The 23,596-nt window shown below is 38.2% G+C and overlaps 1 protein-coding gene across 2 annotated transcripts in view; it reads left to right on the top strand.

Annotated features, from left to right (window-relative positions):
* LOC124795102 (acylphosphatase-2-like) overlaps positions 1-20,092 on the top strand; it is a 66,823-nt gene extending 46,731 nt beyond the window's left edge. Inside the window, exons 3-5 of one of the 2 annotated variants that reach the window (XM_047258948.1) lie at positions 2,710-2,819; positions 8,045-8,211; positions 19,521-20,092. In XM_047258948.1, the coding sequence (XP_047114904.1) occupies positions 2,710-2,819; positions 8,045-8,159 (225 nt within the window). In that variant the 3' untranslated portion in view covers positions 8,160-8,211; positions 19,521-20,092. The remainder of the gene's footprint in view (positions 1-2,709; positions 2,820-8,044; positions 8,212-19,520) is intronic. The other variant, XM_047258947.1, reaches the window with a different exon arrangement.
* The last annotated feature ends 3,504 nt before the right edge of the window (positions 20,093-23,596 follow it).

The following is a 23,596-nucleotide window of genomic DNA, read 5'->3' as shown; positions in this document are numbered from 1 at the left end:
GCGAAATATTTTGCAAGTGGTGTCACCCCTATATGAATTACACGTGTCCCAAGTGGTCCATGTGACTTAGATAAGATACATAAGCTGCAAGTGCTACAGAACATAGCCCTGCGGCGAGCCTTACACATCTCATGCTTCCTTAGGTTCCTGAGCTGCACGGGAAGTGGGAATTCCAACCTTCATCCAGTGATACAACCAATTTTTATCATTTCTGTCGTACTTATTGAAATCTACACCTTCGGAACATCGGGATGTAATACAGGAATGAAATCTAGGAACACTGGTGGTGCTTGGGGATTGCTAAAGGATTCAGACCAATCATATTAAAGTTATCATTGGTCCACAAATCTGAATAGTTTTATTCTAACAACAATTTTGTTCGGGATTGCTTTTAACACCTATGCTCTCCCATACAGATGTAAAAAGAATAAGAAACAGACTATACCACATGAAACACACAAATACACACTTTATTGTTGTTTGGAGATACTGTTATGTTACCCAAATCACATACACAAGCAACAGAGCATAATGATAACCTTATGAAAACATTTACACAAACTTACTAGAAGACTTAACAGTATAGCTCGTTGCTTGAAAGTATTTAATCGCTTGTCACAGATGTGTCCATTGTCCAGATGTCTTGAGTTTAGTGACAAGAAAAATTCATGATGAACAGGAGGTATGTCATCTGAGGGGGACAGAATGTCAGCAACTTTAATCTTTTCAATAGCCTGGGTCCATCATCTTTTAATTACAGAGTGAGAACATGGTTTTGCCTCCTATATTTCCTGAAACTCACTTTGTGCCAGATGTCGCGACATAATGTCTTTCTTATGAATACAAATAATGGATATTCAGAAGTCACCTTCGATCCACATACAGTCCTTAGATTGACATGTAGATGCAGTCTGAACATCAAAGTTACAAATTTCACAGAATGTTTTGAGTGTTTGGCTCAGATTGCTTTTACCTGCTTTCTCAAAACATTTAAAGAGTATAGTGGCAGTTGATTCCTACATTCTTTTTACGTGCAGTTTTTCCTGTGTTACACCTCTTCCGCTTAGACTTCTGTTGTGAGGTGCATCTCACCCTTTTCCAAGGAGATCTGTGTTCTTCTGCCCTGTCATGACATTGACAGACTGCTCGATGTTAAGTCAAATTCGACATCCTTTAAAGATACTTGAACATCAAGAAAGATTATTGTTGTAGAAATATAAATGAAGAAATATGCATGTGTACACCATCACACCTTCAGCAGCAGCCATTCAATAAACAAGGGTACCATCTTGAGTGTTCAGTTATACTACTTGAAAATACTCAAGGTTACTAAAGCAGTTTTATGCATAATGAGAGTTACATGTGTGCTTGGAACTAGGGAGATACCATTCTAAGTAATTCTCTGTCTATTCCATTTCCATAAGTTACTTTAAAGCTGTTAAACAAGTATACTCTACCAAACAACAAACCCAGAATGATACCCTCATTCCATTAGAAAATTGCTGTAAAAAAGTTTCATTTTGCTGTGTACCAGGGAAATAACTTAGCTGACGTGAAAGCTAATGATACCTGTAATGGAAATATAGTGACACAATGTATGATCCACCTGTATGCCATCACTTCTTCATTGAGGCACATGAACACACATCAGTGTGAGGAAGAATGACTGAAAATGAGGGGACCATGAGCTTTACTTGGTGACTGCCTGGTTGTGTTGTAGATCTTTCCGGCCACTGAAGTGTGACAAAATGCGTGTAACCTTATTTGCTAATCAGAGAGCACTGCATGAATCAGTGGAAAACTTGTCCCAAATTTTGGGTGTTGCCACACAATGTGTTAAGACACTATTTTTTTTTTAAAAAAAATAGAAAAATCTGTTTCCATAGTCAGGATGATTCCTTTGAAAATGACCTAGTCTGTTTCCTGTCCCATTCTTCCATAATCCAAGCTTTGCTCTATCTGTAATGACCTCAGTGAGGATGTGCAGCCTTAAGCATCCTTCCATTCCTGACATATGCCTTGACTCTTCGCTACCTTGTGGGATAATCTTCTGAAGCAAAACAGTTCAGTTCAGTTACTTATTTGTTGCAGCAAAAAACAATATTGTTTAGAAGCTCCACATGTATTTAAGGACACTAACTTTTTTCTTTTTTCTTCCTGTGGAAGAAGCTGCTTTTTCAACCTCTTTGAAAGATGCAGATGTTTTTCTCCAGATTACATGGAACGCCAATTTTATACCTTCTAAATATTGCATATGTTACAGAAAGAGCCTATTATGGTTGACACATGCCACATATATTTTTAATAATCATTAATTAACTCTACAGGAAAAATTCACTCATCACAGCACCGTCTTTTTGCCAACATACATTCTGATTCTCTCCACATATATGAAGGATCTCTTTCACCATGGTATGATCTATGGAACAAAATCTGAGTGATTGGTGGGTTGGTGAGTCTGTGATTGAGTGAATTAATTAATTAATTAATTAATTAATTAATTGTTTATTTTTATTTTCATTGTGATTCATTTACAGTAAAATACTGGTGCTTGTTTGTTTTGTAGTGAATTTTAGATTGTTTTGTGATTATTATTTTTTTCCTCACAGGACCTGCATTACCAATACATTTTGTTTTTCTCTCTGATCTTGCACTAATAATACCTTCTATTCATGTTTTTAATTTGTTTACTTATTTTTCAATTTTCAGTACACAGTTGATGAAGCCAAGAAAGTGGGTGTTAAAGGTTGGATTATGAACACCCCAAAAGGTACAGTTCTTGGAAGAATAGAAGGAGAAGTTAAAAAAGTGGAACACATGTAAGGAATTTTCACTATTGCTTCATTATTGACTTAGAATTGCTTTTCTCATAATGTTTGTTTGCATGACCATATTTTGCAAAGGCTGCTATAATAATTATTGGTTTTCTCCATATTAAATGTAACAAAAACCAAAAAGTGGATTCAAGAAAGGCAAAAAATTGCCAAAAGTGAATGTGAAGCAAATTTTCTTTCACCCATAATCTTCACCAACACTGATAGAAAAAGTAGTGATTGCAAAATATGTAAACAAGGAGTGAAAACACTGTAAATTGTATGCCAATTTTATAAGGAAATACTGTTTTCAGTCTGTAAATATCAAGATTTATAGGATTTATAGACGTATTGTGTGCCCATATTTCCAGAATGACCACAGAAGATTCTTTATAAAAAAGAAGTGAAATGTCAGGTGAAAAACATACTTACAGCAAGCTTGAGATGGAAAAACCAATAATGATAGATTATTCTTTTTTATTTTGAAAGTGTTATACACTTACTTAACTTAGCATGTATTATGAGGATGGATTGAGAAGTGGTAAGTGTCTATTCAATAGTAGGTAATGTTAAGTAACCTGAATGTAGGTGAGTGAGCGTGATTTTTGTTAACTATTCTGTTCACTGGCAAATAGTTTGAATAAGCAAATGCTGGCTAGTAGCTGTTGAGTGTATGAGATCAGATAAAAGATAAATTAAAACAGTTATCTGTGTCAGTCATTTTTATTTTCCCCAACACTGTTTCTAGGGCTTATACACTCACCTTCAGGTTGATCAGTGGATTACTTTACCTTTTTATGTGCTGGAAGTACCAACTTGTCTGTTTAGACTTCCTTTTCACTTCAAATGAGGTATGATTGACACTTTTTAACTTAATATGGCTCTGAAATTACAACAGTAATAAAGATACTAAAGGTGTTTCTGCAGAAAGAAACGTGAGGGTTACTATGAATGTACATTTTTCTCTTCAGATGCCACACAAATGTGAAATGATATTATGAACAGCCCAGAGATTGTACAGATGTAGAGACGAGTGTCTTGTAAGTCAAAGAGCTTTTGTGACCAATTTAGATTACAAAATAAAGATACAAATAATGTATTATTTTGTAATATATCAGTTTGGTGATTTGAGGGTTGTTTTCGTGATGTAGGTCACTCAAAAATAATAGCAAAAATCAGTCATCTAGTAGGTTGAAGAAGGTCCCAAAAAAATCATTGTCATTGTCTCAAGCTTTGCCATTGAGCAAGTTCTGCCCATGTTTCCTGTTGTGAATAAACATCTTAAGTTTGTTATAGAGGCTGTACTTGTGGGCTTTGTTTAGTTCACAAAGCTTTGTTAGATTACTATCTGTTGTCAAAAATGTGTCCTGTGTCATTAATTTGAGTAGCTATGGCAGATTTATTATAGGTTTTGTACATAAATTCATATGTATTCCTTAAATTTAGTTCAGAAGCTTTGGCTGATCTGACCCACATATTGCACTGGGTATACATTGCATTTTATCTTGTAGACACCTGAGGCAGCATTAAATACAACAGTAATGTATTTACCGACTCAGATGTCTACAAGACACTATATGTGGGTCAGACCAGACGAAGCTTCCAAACTAGATTTGGGGAACACACAAACTGAACCTTTATGAAGAACTTGAACTTTTTCTGCAACTGAAACCATGGGCAGGATATACTCAATAACAAAGCTGAGACAGTGGCTATGAACTGTTCCCAAAGCCTCTCGAGCCATCTATTATTGAGTAACCTAAATCATGAAAACAACTTGTGAATCAAAAAATTAAGCAGCTTCATTATTGTTTAACATGTTGTAATGCCAATAGTAATTACATTTTATTTGTAATAAAATAAAATCAAAGCAGAGAACTGGCTACTCCCAGCAAACAAAAAAATGTATGAAATCCACTGATCCACCTGAAGCAAAGGGCATAAGCCCTTGACATGTGCTGAGGGAGAAAATGAAATTGACTGGTACACATAATGGTTTTATCCCTTATTTCATAAACAGTTGTAATCTAACATGTATGACACAAGGTTGTATTATATTGGCCTTAGAAATAATTTTTTGGTTTTGTAAAAAAATGTTTTGTAGAATGTTGTTACAAAACTTATCATCCATTCTCATATGTCATCAATAAATCACAAGAATACATTTTTGTGTGTGTGTGCGCACATTAATTGTTTGTGCAATCTGAAAAGCTGTAATGATTTGCATGTTTATGTATAAAATCTCTCTTCTTGCTGCAATATCTTTGCAATGTTTGTCACAGGGTTTCCACCTGTATAGAACCATTTCTACTTCACAAGTAAATTTGTTTCAAAATAGCTTAGCAGTAATGAAAACTGAACAGTTTCACGTCATTGGTAAAGTCTGAAGTCCTCGTAACATTATGTACATTCTTCAAAACCTTCACATTTCAATTCTTTTTCTCATATGCCATTTGTGACAATATGACACTGCAAATCGTGTGACATTAATCATTTAAGCTTGTGGTTTAAAATTAGCACATCCCTGCAACAAACAATAAGTTGCTTGAGATGAAGTGGATAAATCTGATTACTCAGTACATCATTAATCACCGCTTATTTCCAAATTACATAAAAAAGTAAATCTTCAACTTAACAGTGGTATAAGAAAAAGTCACCACTCATATGGAAGGAAGTAATTTGCAGTGACATTGGCGACAGTCATCAGAGACAGTCAGTGTACATCAAAACAGGAAGAATTTTTAGAACCGGCTTTGACATCAGCCAATAACGGAAGAGGTAAAGTAAAGATGACCTCTTTCAGAAAAGTGTAACATTCTCCATATCAGTCACAATGTATGAGTCTGTGATGTTTTTATGTAAGGGTGCTGGCTTTTGAAGAAAAGAGTAATGAGAGGCAGAAAAACTGCAGATTGCCAGGTAAGAGATATGCACAGCAATTGGGACGGTAAAATATGATTTTTGGCAGACCAGGCTTGTTAAGTGCAATCTTTCATGTAGGGAATGAATATTGAAGTGAAAAATGATGTAAGTTTATTATCTGCAGGGTACATGAAGGTACAAGAGTGCAACTTCAAAATACTGTATTCAGACCTACTCTCTCCGTGTTATTGGGTAAAAATTTAGCTGAGGAAATCTTTTCACACATGCTGTATCAAGCAATACAATTACTTAAAATGAAAGAAGTATAAGATCATGTCAATTATCAGTCAGAAAAAATGACTAGCACAACCTAAAATAGTTTGACACTTTGGAAGTGTCCTAACTGTGTAGTACCATAAGGATTTTTGTGTCTGAATGTCTCATTTACTACCAGCTATTGTGTACTGCAGGTTTCACTGATGAGCACAAGAGCAAAAAAGAAGAAAAGAAAGGCAGTAACATTAATATCTCCTTTCATTGCAGACCTATTCATTAGTGCTAACTTCCACAGTAGACTACTTACTGGGCACAGGACTCTTAAAGAAAAAATGAAAAATAAGAGGGCATGCTGAAAAATAATGCTTCCAGAATTTTCATTCTGTTCTCAATGTTGGTTGAGGTATTGAATGTCATTGGTAGACTTCCCTGCTTTGCTGATGCAAATTGCAACCCGCTGCCACTAGAGGGCTCTGCATTGTACTGTGTAATGTGGCACTACTTAACATACCTATGTCAGTTCATGAGAAAGAGCGTGCTGTAATAGTTTCTAACTGCAGAAAATGTGCCTCCAGGTGAAATCCATAGAAGAGTGGGCTCTGTGACTAGTGATGATTGTATTGACATCAGTAATATGTGATGTTGGATTGTTCTTGCTCATAATGAAGGAAATGGTGGTGCTAACCTCAACGTGTGTGATGCTTATGGCAACCCTAAATCAGGTTGATAAACTCATCAGGGAAAATCATTGGATAACACACACAGCTTTCACAAGGGTGTTTACAGTCCATCATTGCAGTACAGAAAACTGTATGTGGTGGGTGCCTCGAATGCTCACTCCTGATATGAAACAGAGGAAAATGGACATTGGTCAACAATTTCTGTTGAATTTTGAGCAAAAAGGTGATGGAGTCTGTAACAACATTGTGACAGATGTTGAAGGCTGGTTTCACCATTTTGACCCTGAAAACAAGAGCATCAGTGGGGTTCTGCCACAGAGGAGCACAGTTGCCAAGAAAGTTAAAGACTGTGCCATCAGCAGGCAAAGTCATGCTCAATGTTCTGGGAAGTTCAAGGTGTGATGCATTTGGAATTCATGCTTAAAGGCACCACCATAAACTCTGCAAGGTACTGAGAGACCCCCAGAAAACTGAAAGCACAACTTGGAAGAGTTTGTCAACACATGGTGCACCCCTCTCCTTCAGTGTGACAGTGCCAGACCACAAGAGTGCTGTGACATCTACAACAATCAGATGCTTTGGATACACTGTCATTGATCATCCTCCATACAGTCCTCAATTGACCCCATCCTGTTTCTTCATCTGTTTCCAAAACTTGCAGAGCACTTTCGAGGACTTAACTTTGTTAGTGATGAAGTAGTGCCAGCAGAGATGATGATGTGGTTCTGTCAACAGTCAGACATTCTACAGTGATGGTATCAACAAATTGGTGTCAAATTGGGATAAATGTGTGCATCACCAGGATGACAATTTTGAGAATTACATATGTGTGCAAAAAGCTGAGATTTTAGTCCCAGTTCTTTTGCAGAAAACAAGTGGCCCTCCCATGAAGTTTTACCAGAAAAATGTGGTTAACTCCATAGTTATAACAGTCAATTCTCAAAAGCAGCAAAACTGTTATTGCTGTGCAAAACTCCTGATCACTTTAAAATATGCACTACAGGTTCTTGTTGTGAAACAGAGAAGAAATAAATGGTCTATTTTTGGTATAAGATGTTACCCCAGAAAGAAAAATCCATTTTTCAGCAAAGCTGCCTCTGATATGACTCATCCTTACAGATTAAAACTGTGCACAGACTGAGAATGAGGTTCAAGTTTGCCCCTGATGAACAAACACAAAACTAATCTATTACCTTTCTCCTACTTCTCCTTAGTGAACTGAAGCAATCCTCTGCCCCACTTGTCATTGATGAAAACAAACACACACACACACACACACACACACACTCCTGATATGAAACAGAGGAGACTGGACACATCACTTGCCACATAAACCCCTTGCTAATATACCTGTGCCATAATAGATACTGTGTATATTCATTAAACTATTATTTTTACCTGAACTTGTTCCAGGAAAAAATGGCTTCAAACGACTGGAAGCCCAAGTTCCAAAATTGAAAAAGCGGAATTCAGAAATGAAGCTCCAATTCGTCAATACTCATTTGCTTCTTTCACAGTCAAGCACTGACACTTGTTTTATGAACTGCTTACTAAAAAGTGATATAACATTGCTATTTTCCGTAAGTTAAATAACAATAAGCTACATACTTACAAATATTGATTTTTTTGTCTTAAATAACAGAGGCCATATTTTATGATTTAATGTAAGGCAGTTGTTATAGTGAAATATGGAATGTCTAGCGTGCATGTGCATGTGAAAGCATGGGTTCATAACAGTGGCAAATGTGTTCTTGTAACCTGGCCGAATTGAAGTGTGTGTGCCTGGCAAAGAGGATCTCTCTTTGTTATATTAGATGTGGAGGAAAAGAGAATTTAGCTATTTCTGTATTTCAGGGCTAATGAAGACTGGACTAGTAGATAAAATATTGAACTGTCTGCATTATCGTCCCTTGTGTCTAATGGATACAAAATAAGAGTAACGATGACCAATTACTTCAAAATATTCCACTATCCTTCTGGGCATTTACTTTGCTTGGCTTTGCTATACATTACTCAACAACGCTTCTAGAGTTACATATGTAGCATTAAAAATTACACCTAATTTCTTATTTAAAGCAAAGTGAAAAAAAAAAAATCTAGTCAAATCTCAATTGCCCTCAATCCTTAAGCTATTCCTCACACTGCTTGTGTTCCCCTGCTCCTACCCCAAACTATGCCATGCAACCGTGTCACTTCTCCCATCTGCTGCCATGCAGGAACCTGCTGTCCCTCCAATGTCCATCTCTTCTGTTCCAGTGTCACATGCTGTGTCTTGATTCCTTTGCATATCATCAAACTCCTGTCAGACCCACTCCCCATTACTGTTCTTCCACCTCACCCTCAACCTCATCCTTGACTAATCCTTCCCACCACTAAAGCAGAGGAAAGCTCCACATTCTGACCATGATTAGCCATGTCATTCTCTGGTAATGGTATCATTGGAAGCACTGTGGAGGGGTGTGGTGTCAGCACATTGCTGTCGGAGTTGTTTTCAGCTTTCTTGACCTTGGAGCCCCTACTTCTCACCCAAGTTGCTTCTCAGTTGACGTCATGAGGCTGAGTGCATGCTGTTCCAGCCCTCCCACCAAGGAAAAATCCCTGGCAGTACCGAGAATCGAAGCCAGGTCCTCCCAATAGCAGCCAGGCTCACTGACCAATGAGCTACAGAGGTGAACCTTGCACCACTACCTGTCAGTTTAATCTTTCTTTCCATCACGGCTCTCTTCTGCCATCAATACAGCCTTCACCGGTGCTGATATTCTAATTTTCACTCTCTCCATAGCCTACAGCTCTCTTGCTATTTAGTGTACGTACTGCATCCCAATAAACTGCCTCCTTCATGTCTGCCTACTTTGTTGTGACTCCCTGTTTCTCCCTTCTCTGATCTGGGGCTGCTCAATGCCATAAGTTCTTCAGTATCTTAAACTCAAGGCAGGGTTCAGCAACCACTGTTAAGTGTTGTAATGAAGATTGTCTGGGAGAGGAACCGTCAAATAACATAAAACATCTAGACTGAAATACTGCACTACAGTACCAAAAACAGTTTATTATTATTGAGAGGGACTTTTGTTTGGCCAAGTTTCATCTCTCTATATTAAAAAATGATTAGAAGGAAACGAAATCTATGAAAAAAAAGGTATACATATGGCTTCATTATTACCAAGATGGCTACTTCACAACAAGCAACCAAACTTCTTACAGTATCAAATAGTCGCAGTGCCTGTCCTATTATTTGTGAATTGCACATCACCCTCAACTTTTATAAGGATGTTGTGAGGTCCTATGATATTGTCAACGTTGACATGCAAGGAACATCAGGAGAAAGAATTTAAAAAATTATGAAGAGTGTTAATGGCATGTATAGGATAGGTAAAATACGATTGGACCAGAGAACATTTACAATCAGACTAACATGGGATTGATCAGCCCCTCCTCTTGCTTCCAGTTTTTTCCCCTTTTTTTAGTGAGTTTATGGACATTTAACTTGTACCATCCTGGAGCTCATATATGTGTTGATAGAAAATTGGTTTGTTTGCATGTTGTAAACAAAACATACCTAGTTTCTAGGGCACCCAAAGAAAAGGTGATTTGCACGTTTCTCTTCTCCACAAGAGCAGAAAGGTGTCTACAATTTACTGCATGTGAAGATATGTATGGCTGTTAGATGTGGTGCCTAAGCACCGAATTTGTATGGGATGGCCACCGTTGACATCAGTCCATCACTGTGGTCAATTTATGAGGTGCATTCAAGTTATAATTACTCAGATGTTCGTTCTTTCTTTTTTTCTTTTTTATTCAGAGCTGGAAATGGATTGAAAAACATGGTTTGTTTTAAAGTACATGTGCACTTGTGAATGTGTGTGAGGTAGCAGCACTTACAGCACACAGATCTCAAGTGGCAGCAATGAAAAGTTACTTGTCGTAGCTACACTTAGGATGAGCTCTGAGTCATCATCATCTGAGGTGTGGCTGGCAAGAAACCACACTGGTGGAACTTGTTGTAGGGAGACTGGGTGGTTTGCTATGAACCATGAGTGTCATTGTATTTTCTGAGGGACTGACAACCTGATAGGGCCCCAAATATGACAGAGTTAGGACTGAACAAACAGTGTCATCTTGTAACATAATAGTCACAGCTTGCAATGCCTTTCTGGAGAAAAACTTGGAGTAATGTATGTGCTTGGGTTCATGGTATGTGTATGCGCGTGATATGAGAGTGAACTTGCTGAACTAGAGGACAGTACCTTGTTGCCACTAGTATTAGAGCTCCCAACAAATTCAGCAGGTAGTACGAGGGGCTCAACGTAAAGGATTTCTGCCAGCAAGGAATTCAAATCATCTTGATAGGGTGTGTGTATGCCCGGTAGAACCTGTGGAAGTGCATCAGACAGAGAGTCTTAAGTGACACATTAAAGCTACTTTCAGTGCTTGTTGCCAGCATTTGACCAATAAGTTACTTTGTGGGTTATAAGCTATAATAAGAAATTGCTTGGCACCACATAGAATGCACAAGCAGTCAAAGAGCAAAGATTGGAACTGGCAGCTCTGATCCATGGTGGTGGATGAAGGGGGGGGGGGGGGGGGGGGTGAAGAAGAAAGAAGGTCCGATGAAGGGGGAGAGGTACAAGTGGTCATGGTGTATTTGTTGATGTATCACAAAGGACCGGCTGCGCAACACCAGGGAAGAGCAAGTTGGGATGTGCAGGGAGGTGGAGAGAGGCTTGTAATAGCATGAAGGCACGACATATAATCTACTACAGTGTTATCCGTGCCTTTGATAAAATAGGTATCTGTCGTATATTAGCTGATGAAGTCCACATGCTGAAAACGGGAGATCACTGGTGGGATTACACAGCGTGTCAATGAGGTGATGGTGGTCCATGTAAATAGTGACGTTGTGTGCCTATATATTCTCTCAAAAATAGCTTTTGGCTTCATAGAGAGCAAGAAGTTCCCTTCAAAGGCAGACCACTTATGCTGAGAAAGACAGTTTTTTGGAAAAGAAGTGCAATGACTGAGTGGTCTTGTCTATATGTTGTTTGCAACACTAGTATTAGAGTCCTCCACAAATCCAGCAGGTAGTATGGGGGGCTCGATGTAAAAGACTTCTGCCAGTGAGGCGATATCGCTAGCATCAGTAATGATTGAAATTGGGGCATCGGTGTTGGGCTGAGCTAGTGTGACTGCATCAGCTAGAGCCATTTTCAGATCATTAAAGGCTTGAGTCATGTCTTGGGAAAACGTGACTTTGCTATCACCTGTAGTATGCTTGTCTCGTGAGGTGTCAGTTAGGGGCACTTAGAGAGACAGCATGAGGAATGTGGCATCAGAAAAAATTGATTGTGCTCAAGAAATGCTGAGGGCATGGCTGGTGTTATGCTCATAGTGTGAGCGATGCATTCAGATACGGGACAGAAACCTTACAGTTTACAGTGCGTTCTGTGAAAGTAACTCCATTCAGACGCAACTGTGATCTGTCATTTATCTCTACGCCATTATCAGAGAGTTTGTGGAGTACTTGAGAAAGGTGCTGCTCATGTTCTTCAGCAGAGACAGAAAAAAAATTAAAATGTCATAAATATAAGCGTAACAAAATGGAAACTGGAGAAATAGTGTCAACAAAACGTTGCCACATCTGAGCTGTACTTTTGAGTCCATAAGGCATAAAGTAGTATTCGAACAAGCCAAAGGGAGTTATAATGGCAATTTTAGGGCGTCATCTTTGTACATTGGATTTGGGGATATGTCTTATGACAGTCAGTGACACTGAAATGCTGAGCACCATGTAATAGCAATGCAAAATCTTGAATGTGGGGGATGGGGTGATTGTGACCAATTGCCATCGGAAGAACATACATTTCCTGTGCTTACCAGTTCCTGAATGCACTAATTAGCAAGGTGAAGTTTTGTAGCTGACATGTGGCATGCTTTCTCTTGGACAGGAGGTCCTTTGGTGGTATGTAGTCTATGAGAATTATTGTTTGTAATAACCTTAATGGATGCCATTAGCACATTTGAAGTCACATGAGCAGTAGGCACACGTCACATGCAGTACTGTTAAAAAGAGGACTGATCTGAAGTGCGGGCTGTCAAGGCTGCTCTGCTGAGTATGTCATGGGCGTGGTTGACGTAATCTGCAGGTGCGGAGGCTGGATTGTCTGCCATTTGGTCTGGTGACTTGGTGAGGAGGGCGTAGTCCGCATTTGTGGTGGGTGCGATGATGCAGGCTTGTACAAGTTTAGTGGGAGTGCTAGAGGTAGCTGCATAGCTCACTGGCTCGACTTTTGTGAAGGGGCATCGTCTGCCTGGATGGCAGGCTTGTTGTTGAAGCTCTGTTGTAGAGGCAGAAGTTTGCTTGCTGTTTGAGCAAGATGCCTGTTTGAAGTGAACCTTCTCGGCGACAGCCATGACTGCAGTTGCAGGGATTTGGCTGCACAACATGCAGTACTAATGGGTGTTCCTGATGAGAGTGCAGCAATGTTTGTCCATGCACATACCAGATGTACTAATGTGTTGTTGAGTGCCTGCAGTGATGCATTTGCCACGTGTAGAGCTCTGATATCGTGGTGCTGGTTGGGGAGTTTGCACAATGAATTTACCAAGTCAGAAGTGAGACATGTGAGTTCAGCTAACTGTAGCAGTCGTCACTCTTGAATTTGTAGATACTCTGACAGAGGAGCCCTCAGTGCTTTGGGTGGAGGAATGCTGTGACAGTGTGGCCATTGAAAGGTCTGGAGAGAGTCCGTAGTGTTGTAGAAAGTCTATGTCTGTACAGGTTCGTAGATGTCAGCCACATTAAATGTCCACTCAAAACAAAATGGTTAAGATGAATGAAGCCATGGACCATGACGTGACAAGTTGTTAGCCACTCACAGAGTCAGGGCAGAAGGTGTCTGTGGTGTAGCAGACAACGCTGGGATTATAACACTAGTATCTGCACGAGTGTCGACCAGGAAGAGCATGTCATTGTTGAGGTCGTGAACATACAATCTGCTTGCGGTAGTTGTTTATTATGTGATGGCTGGTGTTGATGTAGGTGCCCTGTAGGCTGCCTGCAAGATGTAGCATGTAATTCATCCTGTGGTACAAATTTGGGTCTGGCGAACAAGGCGGGCAGCACCTTCTAAGTCGCATCCCCACGATTGATTAGCGACACCTGTCGTCTTGATGGTGTACCTTGTTGGAGGCCGAGCAAAGCAGGAGTGGTGGAACCTAGCATACTTGTTACTTCTGCCACCAGGTAGCACCTCAACCAGCGTTGTCAACTGGTACGCACAAAACTGTGTTCTGGTGTTCACAGGATTGCCAACTGTCGGCGGTGCTGATGAACTCTGCACAGAGATGAGTTGACCATGTCTTACGATTTTGTAGGCATCATCTGCCAGCTGTAAACATCTTTCTAGTGGGTCGGTAGCATGGAATAAGAGTTGTAGTCAGAGGGCTTGACAGTATTTTAACTATTCAGAGCAAACACAGCATTTCATCTGATAGGAATGAAGTTTCTATTAATGCTCTAATCTTTTGTCAAAGTTGAGAAGGTGTGAGCTCACTGAGCGATACTTCATGCACTAAGTGATGAACTGCCTCTTGGGGGGGACTTCGACAATTGTTCAAGAATTGTGGATTTTTTATTTTTGTAGTGGTCCCTCGTCAGTGCTGCGTGGCTGAGATCGGACATCAAATCTGTATGCTTGTATAGAGTTGTAAGCACTGCGAAGAACCACACTTCGTCAGATAGGATGCCTTGGATGTTCAAAATGCTGTCCACTAAAGAAAACCATGTCTTCGGACTGTCCTTATAAGAGGTACATGTATATAAACCAGCATAGCAGGCGCTGTAACAGACACGGACCAGCGTGACAAAAAAGGGCGTGGCCATTGAAAATCAGACTGCACAACTTATTATACACTATGTGCATTGTTTACAGGTTCAGGTGCACTAAAAATGCTTGATGTAGGAGCACTGGACAAGGTGGAAATGGTGAAAGTCAAATTGTTCATTGGTGTTCATGCACTGCTTCTGTTGCGCTGGGCTTAACACTTGTGGGTTGTTGTTGATCGGGTGAGGTTATGTGTACATGTTGGCAATTAGGTGTCTGGTGGAAAGCCGGCGGCCTGGGTTGTAAGTTAGGCTCAGCAAGCTTGACAAACTGGTCATGCAACATTTACAGGTTCTTCACGCACTGAAAAGCCACTCGAAGGAGCGATATAATATGTTAAATGTCCTGGGAAATGTCCATGGGACATAGAAACTAATCCAGCAAAGTTCATTATCTGCACTGTTTTTTTGAGCGAGCTGTACCGGCAACAGTTCAGTTTTCAAATTTCACACAATTCAAAGCACCATGGTGACAGATCAGAGCAGGGGAAATAAGCGCAGGTGATGTGATGGATGAAGTCAGTTGTTGTGTTGTAGCAGTCATTATTGTTGGTCACATTGTCCTGTGTTATTTCATACGAGGAAATTGCACCGAATCATGGAAGTTCGTGGAAAACGTGTAACACGGGGTCACCAGTGTAGGTGCAGGTGCTTTTCATAGTGAAATAACATCACAGACACCATTTTAAATGAATAATGCTTTATTATGAGTTACATATTTACACAAGTGATCGCACAGTTCAACAGCAAACAAGAGATTGTCCGGCTCCACTGTACGAGCCAAAGATATTATAATAGATACTTCACATTACTTCATCATTGGTTGATCAGAGTCTTTGCATCTTTGTCTATAGTGTTTGCTTCTTAGATAATTGCATTTCTTTGTTCTGTGTATATGTTGCTGAAGTGACTTCATAAAGCATCCAATTCGCTTATTGCTCGCTCAACATAGAACAAACTCTCCATCAGTAGTGAAAGTGTTGTCTGTCGTATCCCAGGATTTTAATTTTGGTGCAACAGGATGCATCAGGAACACAACATTTATGGTCACGTAATAAGTAGCATTTGGTAAATTTTTCTTGGTGCTCACACTCCTTAGTTCTGACCTTTGTAGAAGTCACTAATAGTCAAAAATCTTTGGGCCACAAGTCTTTTCTTTGGTCTGCTACCAATCTTGATAGCACAAAAAGGTCTTTACAACAAACAATCTCTACTACATTGCTACACACAATATTGTTATTGCATCTCCTTTGCTTTTGGGAACTGAAATTCTGTATCTTATAAAATTAAGCATGTCCTTCATAATCTAATCCCAGTGCAGTTAATGACATTTTATTGTACTAGAACATGAATTTTTGCAGACAATTTACTTCCTGTCTCAGCTTTTATGTATGCAACTTTCTTTGCACACTTTTGTAAGGAAAAAGTGTAAAAAAACATTACTGAGTAATTTTATATAGTATCAAGTTAAAGCATGTAAATGCATAATTATAGCAAAATACATAAAAACATGTAGTGATAAAAAGAAATAAACAAATACCCCATTCATTAAGGGAGCAATAATTTATAATTCTCTGCCAAACAACCTGAAACAGCTTTCTGGTAGAATTTTTAAAAATGAGTTAAAAAAATGGCTTATATTGAAGTGCCCATACAGTATGGTGCTGACATGATTTGACCTCAGGAATGCTATGTTAAATATACTTAAATGATCTTTTATTTAATAGCATGTAATCTATTTATATTGTGTATCAATAATCTAAATGTAATTATTGTAACATTGCCCATGCATGTTAAATACATGTTTCGAGCTGTAAGATAAATAAATAAATAAATAAATAAAAAACATAATTTGTGAAGATTTACACTTTTCATGTGAGGAGGAACAAAGGAAAAGGTTATGTAATTGCATAAAAATCTGGGCTCTACTGATCACTTAAACAGTGTGCCAAATGTATACTAATATTTTTTTGTTTCCCAGCTGTACAACTACATGTTAGGGACACTTAACTTGTCCTTAAAGATGATGCAATGAGCCAGCTTCTCTATTTTGGATGTTTTTTACCTTTTTAAGATCCTTTTGTGCACTTCCCTTTTATAGAAGTTTTATTATTTTATATACTTTACTGTTCTTGTTCACCAATTTCGTTATTATAACCATACATTAACTCAGATTTGTGCTGATGATTGCACTGTCTGGCACTGTTCAGACAAAAGCAACCACCACTGTCTTGTGCCTGCATGTAGTCTGTCAGTCGTCCAAGACATGTTGTGCACATACCATTCAATCATTTCTTCCTTCACACTTCTTTCTATTTCTCATCGAAGGTCACCATCCATTTTGTGCAACTTGAACTAGTGGACAAATGTGTTTGTATTTGGAAATATCATAATTTATAACCATGCCTCAGATTTTTAGGTACAGTGAATTCCATAAAGTATATAATTAATTTATGTTTGAGTTCCATCTTTTGCTCAACCTTTGTGGCCTTGCATGGTATTGGTTCAGCTACTATCCTGTTCAAGCAACTGGAACACGGTATCTTTCTTCTGCAGAGTTTTGTTAGATATCTGCATTTTTAATTTCTCAGGTGTTATCCACCCCTTCTCAAGTCTTAAGTTCTCAAGTTGTAAAGTACCACACTCTTTTCCTTGTAACCTGCCTGAACTGAGTGTTAAGTCTCCCTTGCTCTCTTATTTATTGCCGGACTTTAAAGTATAAAATTTATATAGTACAGTTTTTATCTTCACATTAATTGCCTAAATTCTTGTTAGTGATTGTGTGGTAAAGGAAACTATATTTTCTTTGTTGACAGAAGAAATTCGTCATCTTGTTGTAGTGACACATTTTGGTCCAAAGTTTGAGCATTGTTGCAGTTGCTCCAAAAAATCATAATTTCATACCTCTTTTTTATCTGTTAGTGAATGCAGTTTGACACACACTGTAAGAACTTTCCTTTTTGGTGCTGTAAATAGCTATCTCCTTTTGCAGTTATAAATGTGGGAGATAATGAATCATTGAGAAATATTCGCTTGTATTTAAGTTGTCTGTCTGTTAGTTGATATTGTGTTGGCCAAGAATTTGAGTTTTTGCTGTAATTGCTACAATCTGTCTTTCAGAACTATAAAAACTCTTTTGAACTATCATATAGTTACTGAAATGTAAAAGAATCTAAACTAAAATCTATAACAACTTGCAGTTTTTAAGTTGTCATCAGTTGTCACATCAACTTCTGTACCATAAACCACTTATCCTATAGGATGTCATTATTACTTTTAGATAATTTAATAGGCTCAGATTATTTGGGGTATCTGTGACATTTCTGTTGTGGTCTAAATTCTTGTTTCCTACAAATGAATATACAGGATGGTCATGAAATAGGCTCTGCCATTGATTGCCAATATATTTAGAACAAAATGAAATGAAGTCACCATTTTACAATGATAACAGTAGTGTAATGTTTTCTCAAGTGTTGAGCGGTTCTCAGTACAAACTGGTGAGTACCTCAATAACTCCTGTTAAATGTCAGCAATGTTTCCTGTGTATCCAGAAACTCTTATCTGATTTCTGCCATGTTGCTGCAAGGTGGTACAATGGTATCATCCTGTATTAAACCTTATCTGTCCTTTCGTAAATTTAAGATGGATAAGGGAGAAAGGAAACAGAAGGGAAGGAACAAACTATATCGGCTGCATTGGGACTTTATGCGGAATCAGTGGTGACGAGTGAAAATGTGTGCTGGACCAGGAGACGAACCTGGAATCTGCTGTTTTACTAGGCTGCAGCTCGTGGTCTAGTGGTTAGTGTTGGTGCCTCTGGATCACAGGGTCCTGGGTTCGATTCCCAACTGGGTCACGGTTTTTTCTGGCCTGGGACTGGGTGTTTGTATTGTCCTGATCATTTCCTCATTCTGGGAAACGGTGAGTCTGTACAGTGAAAAGATTGGGAATTTGTACTGGCACTGATAGCTAAGCTGTTGATCACCCCACAAACTGATACTGTCATCATCATCATCATCATCATCATCATCATCCGTTTACTAGGCAGTTGCTTACACTGTACCTGGAGACTGTGTTTATTGCAAATGTGTAGACACTCTCGGCACACCCCCCTGCCTAACTCACATTCACACCTAGCACCACCTATCTGCGGTCTTTGTCCATGTCCTCTACGCTTGCTAATTTTTGATTCACTGAAGGTTGAACGTAAATGTGCATCTGCACTGAGGGTTGTGGATTCATTGCCCATTGATGTGAATCAGTTATATGAATGCGTGGTGTCTGTTCTTTCCTTTCAGTTATCTCCCATCCATGTTTGATTTATATATGTATCACAGCCTCAGATTTTGTGTGGTGTCTTTCTTTTTGACATGTTGGAAAGAATAGACACCACACATTCATATAAGCTTACCTGTTCTGATTTATCAGCCTACATCTAATTGTCTTATTGTTGACAGGACTTTCAAACAAAAAAAGTTGTGTGTTAAGTGTCCCCTTCCCCTTTTGTGAATGAATGCTGCTTGCTTTTCAGGTTTTTGTGTGTGTTCCACTGTAGTTTTCTATTCTCGACTCCTCCTTTGTGTAGTACTGTGCTCCAAATTGTATTTTATAAGCTTGTGTGAGGAAGGATAATATCTCGGGTCTAAATAAAAGGACACTGCTGTCATCTCTCCAATTTATATAGTCACACATTGTAGTTTTAAATTTAGTGTGTAGTGGAGAGTACTTACTTTCTATACTTGGAAATTTTCTCTTGTTTGAGTACTAACCGTAGAGAGTTCTTTTGTACGTGAAAATCTCTCATGAGTATAAAACAGTTGTCATAATTATTTAAACCTTGCTATACTAAGTGCAAATCTTTCAAGTATTTGGGAAATGTTTAAGTTCATTCTTAACTAACCAAGGTATACTTGAGAGATTTTTAGGCCTCGTAAATTTTTCACTAGTCATTTATTGTCAATACACTTCATTGCTGACAAAATTGTTCTTTCTTTTTTTGTGATTTTTCAGGAAGAAGTGGCTACAGGAAACAGGCAGTCCTATGGCCAAGGTAGAAAAAGTAGAATTCAAAAATGAAGTCAAAATTACTTCATGTTCAAATAATGACTTCAAACTAAAGAATTAAATTTATGTATTATTTATTTGTGAATATTACACTTGTTTCTAAACTATTTATTTATTTATTTGTTTATTTATTTATCTATTTATCTATCTTTCATACCAAAGAATTTGTTGCTGCTTTTATTTTGTAACAAAAATTTTAAATAATCACAGATAACTAAATTTTTTGAGGTATATAATACCACTGTTTTCAGAGGTCTAAACATTGTTGATTTGATATTTTGATGGATACAGGCAGTTGACTTGTGATGATTTGCAGACATTGCATTTTAACAAAACACACTGCAAGTATAACAAGTGATGTATTTTAACAACAGAAATTTGCTGCCTAGCTGTGTAAATGGTGCTCCTGGATTGTTCTCATTCATATTATTAATTCTGAGTATCTAGAATTTTTGTATGTCACTGACCAACAACAAATATGGTTTGCAAAATAAAAATTGTAAAACATCTTACTGTAACCATGTTTTTTTTTCCTTCATCCCCTCATTTATTACTCACTATGATTTTCAGTTAGACATTAGTAAAAACCATGTTAATCAGTCGCTGGCAGAATTTAATTTTGTCTGCTTCCTTTTTACTGTTGCGTGAGTAAGTTGCTCAGAGAACAATGAAAGGAAAAAGTAGACAGAGTATTGCTGGGTGTTTACATATGAAAATAGTTATTTCTGATGTAATGTGTTGTACCCTATCATCTGTTTCATCATCAGATTGCATGCTATAAACTTATATTTAATTAAATAGAAGTACAAATGATATTTTGATGAAGTCGTAATCTGAAGGAATTAAGTTGGGGAAAAAAAGTTTCGGTTTACTTGTTACATCAGATCTGTGTAAAATCTTGAGCTCATGGTGAAATCCTCCAATCTTCTTTGTCAGCAACAAATGATTGACATGGCTAATGTTGTTGTGACTGTTAATAGCAATTAGACAGCTTGTGATTGGTTAGTGTATGTCATGCTGCAAGAAATTGTGTCCCTGTCTGCACATGCGGTGCCAGTACACCCATAATAAAAAAAAAAAAAAAAATAATAAAAAAAAAATAAAAAAAAAATTCAGTGCATTTCTCTCTGTCTTCTCAGTGTTGCTTCCACAGAATACTAATATTATAACTGCAGTCATGGTTGAAGCTGTCAGAAGTTCCAATTTCTACTGCTTCTTTAATCACTGAATCTCAGTACATATAAGTGTGGAACAAGATTTTAGTTTCATCAAACATTATTCTGTGTCTATTTGAGAGAATAGTTCAGTCAGTGGCTGCTGAAATCTATGTTTCTATCCCTTCACAATCAAGGTTATAACCAAATGGAAAAAAGGTAAGTTGAAGAAAAAGCAAAGTGAAAACCATGGTAATCAATGGTTATCAGGACTTAATTATCACAAGCTGTCTCATAAAACCAAAATTAAGACAGAATAGACACTGAGGCGCTATTGTTCTGTGATGTATCTTTAAGATTACAGCATTGTCTGTTCTCCGCAAGTTGCTACTGCGAGGTCAAGTGATTTTAATCAGCAGACCAGAACAGCAAGGAAAATGGAAAGGGGGGGGGGGGGAGAGTTGCCAACATTCAGAATTTCTCATATTGTTATTTTAGAAAATAAATTAAATTTTCTTCACTCTCTGAGACTACAGCCCCCTGTACAAGGCACAGGAGTAAGTGATTAAGTGTACAATTTTTTAGAGCACGTTTAGAAGATATATGTGGAATGTGGGGTGACCATTCCATGTGCAGAGGTTTAGAATGATTTGCATGTTTAGTGGTCAGCTTACACGCCACATACACTATGGGTCAAGTTTTAGATCAGTGTAACAACTATGGATTTGTGGTTAAAACAGGGATGTCACTTTGAATGTTCAATCATTTCCCAGTTCTGATAGTAAAACATGTATAAATGTGTAAAGACTGTTGTGTATTTGAATGATTGTTCTCATAGAGGGATACTGATGAGTATCCACAATAATATTGAGCCTTTGCCTAAGAGGGTGCCATTCGAAAGGGCCTCATTCCTTCAGCTGTTTGCATGGCAATCAGTTCACATTAGTTTACAGTTCACTGTGTGCACTACTAGTGGTTTGTATCTGTTCAGGCTGGAACCTGATTACCTCCTAATGGGACAAAAGCAGGAGATTTGAACTGAAAAATGTGGGGTAATTGTAGCTCTGCATCAGGAAGTCTAGTCTCTCAAGACATTAGCAACAAAAGGAAGTGTAGCCCAATCTACACTGGTGTATACATCACGGGGTTCAAGCAAACTGATGCAAATGTGTTTTGCAATCTGGAAGACCCCCCCAAGTAATGTCACACAAGGAATATCAGTTCGTGTATGTACAGACCACATGACAGAGGACTGGTATCGCACCTGAAATTCACAAGGGAGTAAACCGTATGTCAGCAGCTCCAATCTCTGTCTCAACAGTGCAACAAAGTTTAACTGGGTGCTTAGCAGCCAAAGAGCCTTTATTATGCAAACAAAATAATGTGAAAAGATGCAGTGGGCACAGAAACGTAAAAACTGGAGCATGCAGAAATGATCAGAGGTACTACTCATATACAAATCTAAGTTTGAAGTGTCTGAAAGCCATCATTGAATGTATGTTCATTGACTTCGTGGAGAGTGTATGAAGAGTCAGAATGTCAGTGGTGAAGCATGGTGGAGGTTCAGTCATGGCATGGGGATGTTTCGCAAGCGATAAAGTCAGTGGTCTATTGAGAATTAATGAAACATTAAAAAAAGAAAGTATATCGCAGGATACTGATTGACAATGCAGTTCCATCTGACAAAAGACTTGTTGATCATGGGTTTGCTCTGCAGCAGGACAATGATCCCAAATATTCTTCTAAATTGTGCATAGGATATGTCAGCAGGACAGAGAAATGTGGGGAACTGAAGAATATGATTTGGCTAAGACAGTCCCGTGCCTTTGCACTGTTATGGGATGAGCTCGACAAGGTGGTCAGAAAACTGAGGCCATCGAATGTTGAAGATCTGTGGAATAATTAATGGACATGTTGGACTGCAGTATCTGCAAAACCACTACAGAAACTCGTCTCCTGAATCAAAGGATTTGTGCAGTTGTTCTGAAGGCAAAAGGTGGGTTCTTTGAAGAGACTAAAATCTAAACCATATTGTATTGTACCTAATGGTAGAGAGGGATAATATTTATTTTGTTGGTCTGTTTAGTTAATACTTTGAAGTAAAGTATATGGTTTTTATCATGGATGATCGAAAACTTTTGGCCGGTATTGTACATTTAAAATGTCTACTAGACCTTTGGTCATGACAGTCCTTTGTTGTATAGTGTAGCTATAAAGCTAGTACATGGATGGTTTGATAAGTCTAGTAAAAAAACATGAAAAATCTGTTTCACAAACAACTCGGCTTAATTCTGTCTCCTTTGAACAATATACACTTGAATCCCAGGGATCCTCAAGCTTTTGCATTGCATCTGAAAAATAGGTTTGTCCAATTTCTTTCCAGAAATCCACAGTTTGAAGTTATGGAAGAGGAATAAATCACTTGGGACTAAGTCTGGTGAATAGCAATCCAATTCAAAGCCAAATTCATGCAATTTCGCCATTGTTATCACTGGTGGGGAATGGTGCGCTATCCTGGTGAAAGAGTAATTTTTGTTTGTCAATGAATGTTTCAAATGGTTCAACAATGAAGCATACTAGGGTCCTGTTACAGTTCGGCCTTTTTCAAGTAATCTATGAAGATTATTCCATGGGAATCCTAAAAAAAAAGGTCATCACTGTACCATCTGACAATATGATATTTGCCTTTTTTACTGCACTTTCACCAGTCTTTGTCACCTGTTTTGACTGTTGAGTTGTGATTATCCAGGTTTCATCGAGTCATAAATCAGTGCAAAATGTTTTGCAGATTGCGATTAAACATCGTCAGACATTGTGTTGAATTGTTGTGCTGGATGAGTATTTTGTTGAAATTGTGAGCAATTGTGC

Source organism: Schistocerca piceifrons, chromosome 4, assembly GCF_021461385.2.
Source record: "Schistocerca piceifrons isolate TAMUIC-IGC-003096 chromosome 4, iqSchPice1.1, whole genome shotgun sequence".
Classification (NCBI taxonomy): domain Eukaryota; kingdom Metazoa; phylum Arthropoda; class Insecta; order Orthoptera; family Acrididae; genus Schistocerca; species Schistocerca piceifrons.
The sequence above is the reverse complement of the archived record's forward strand: the minus strand, read 5'-3'. Positions and strand labels throughout refer to the sequence as shown.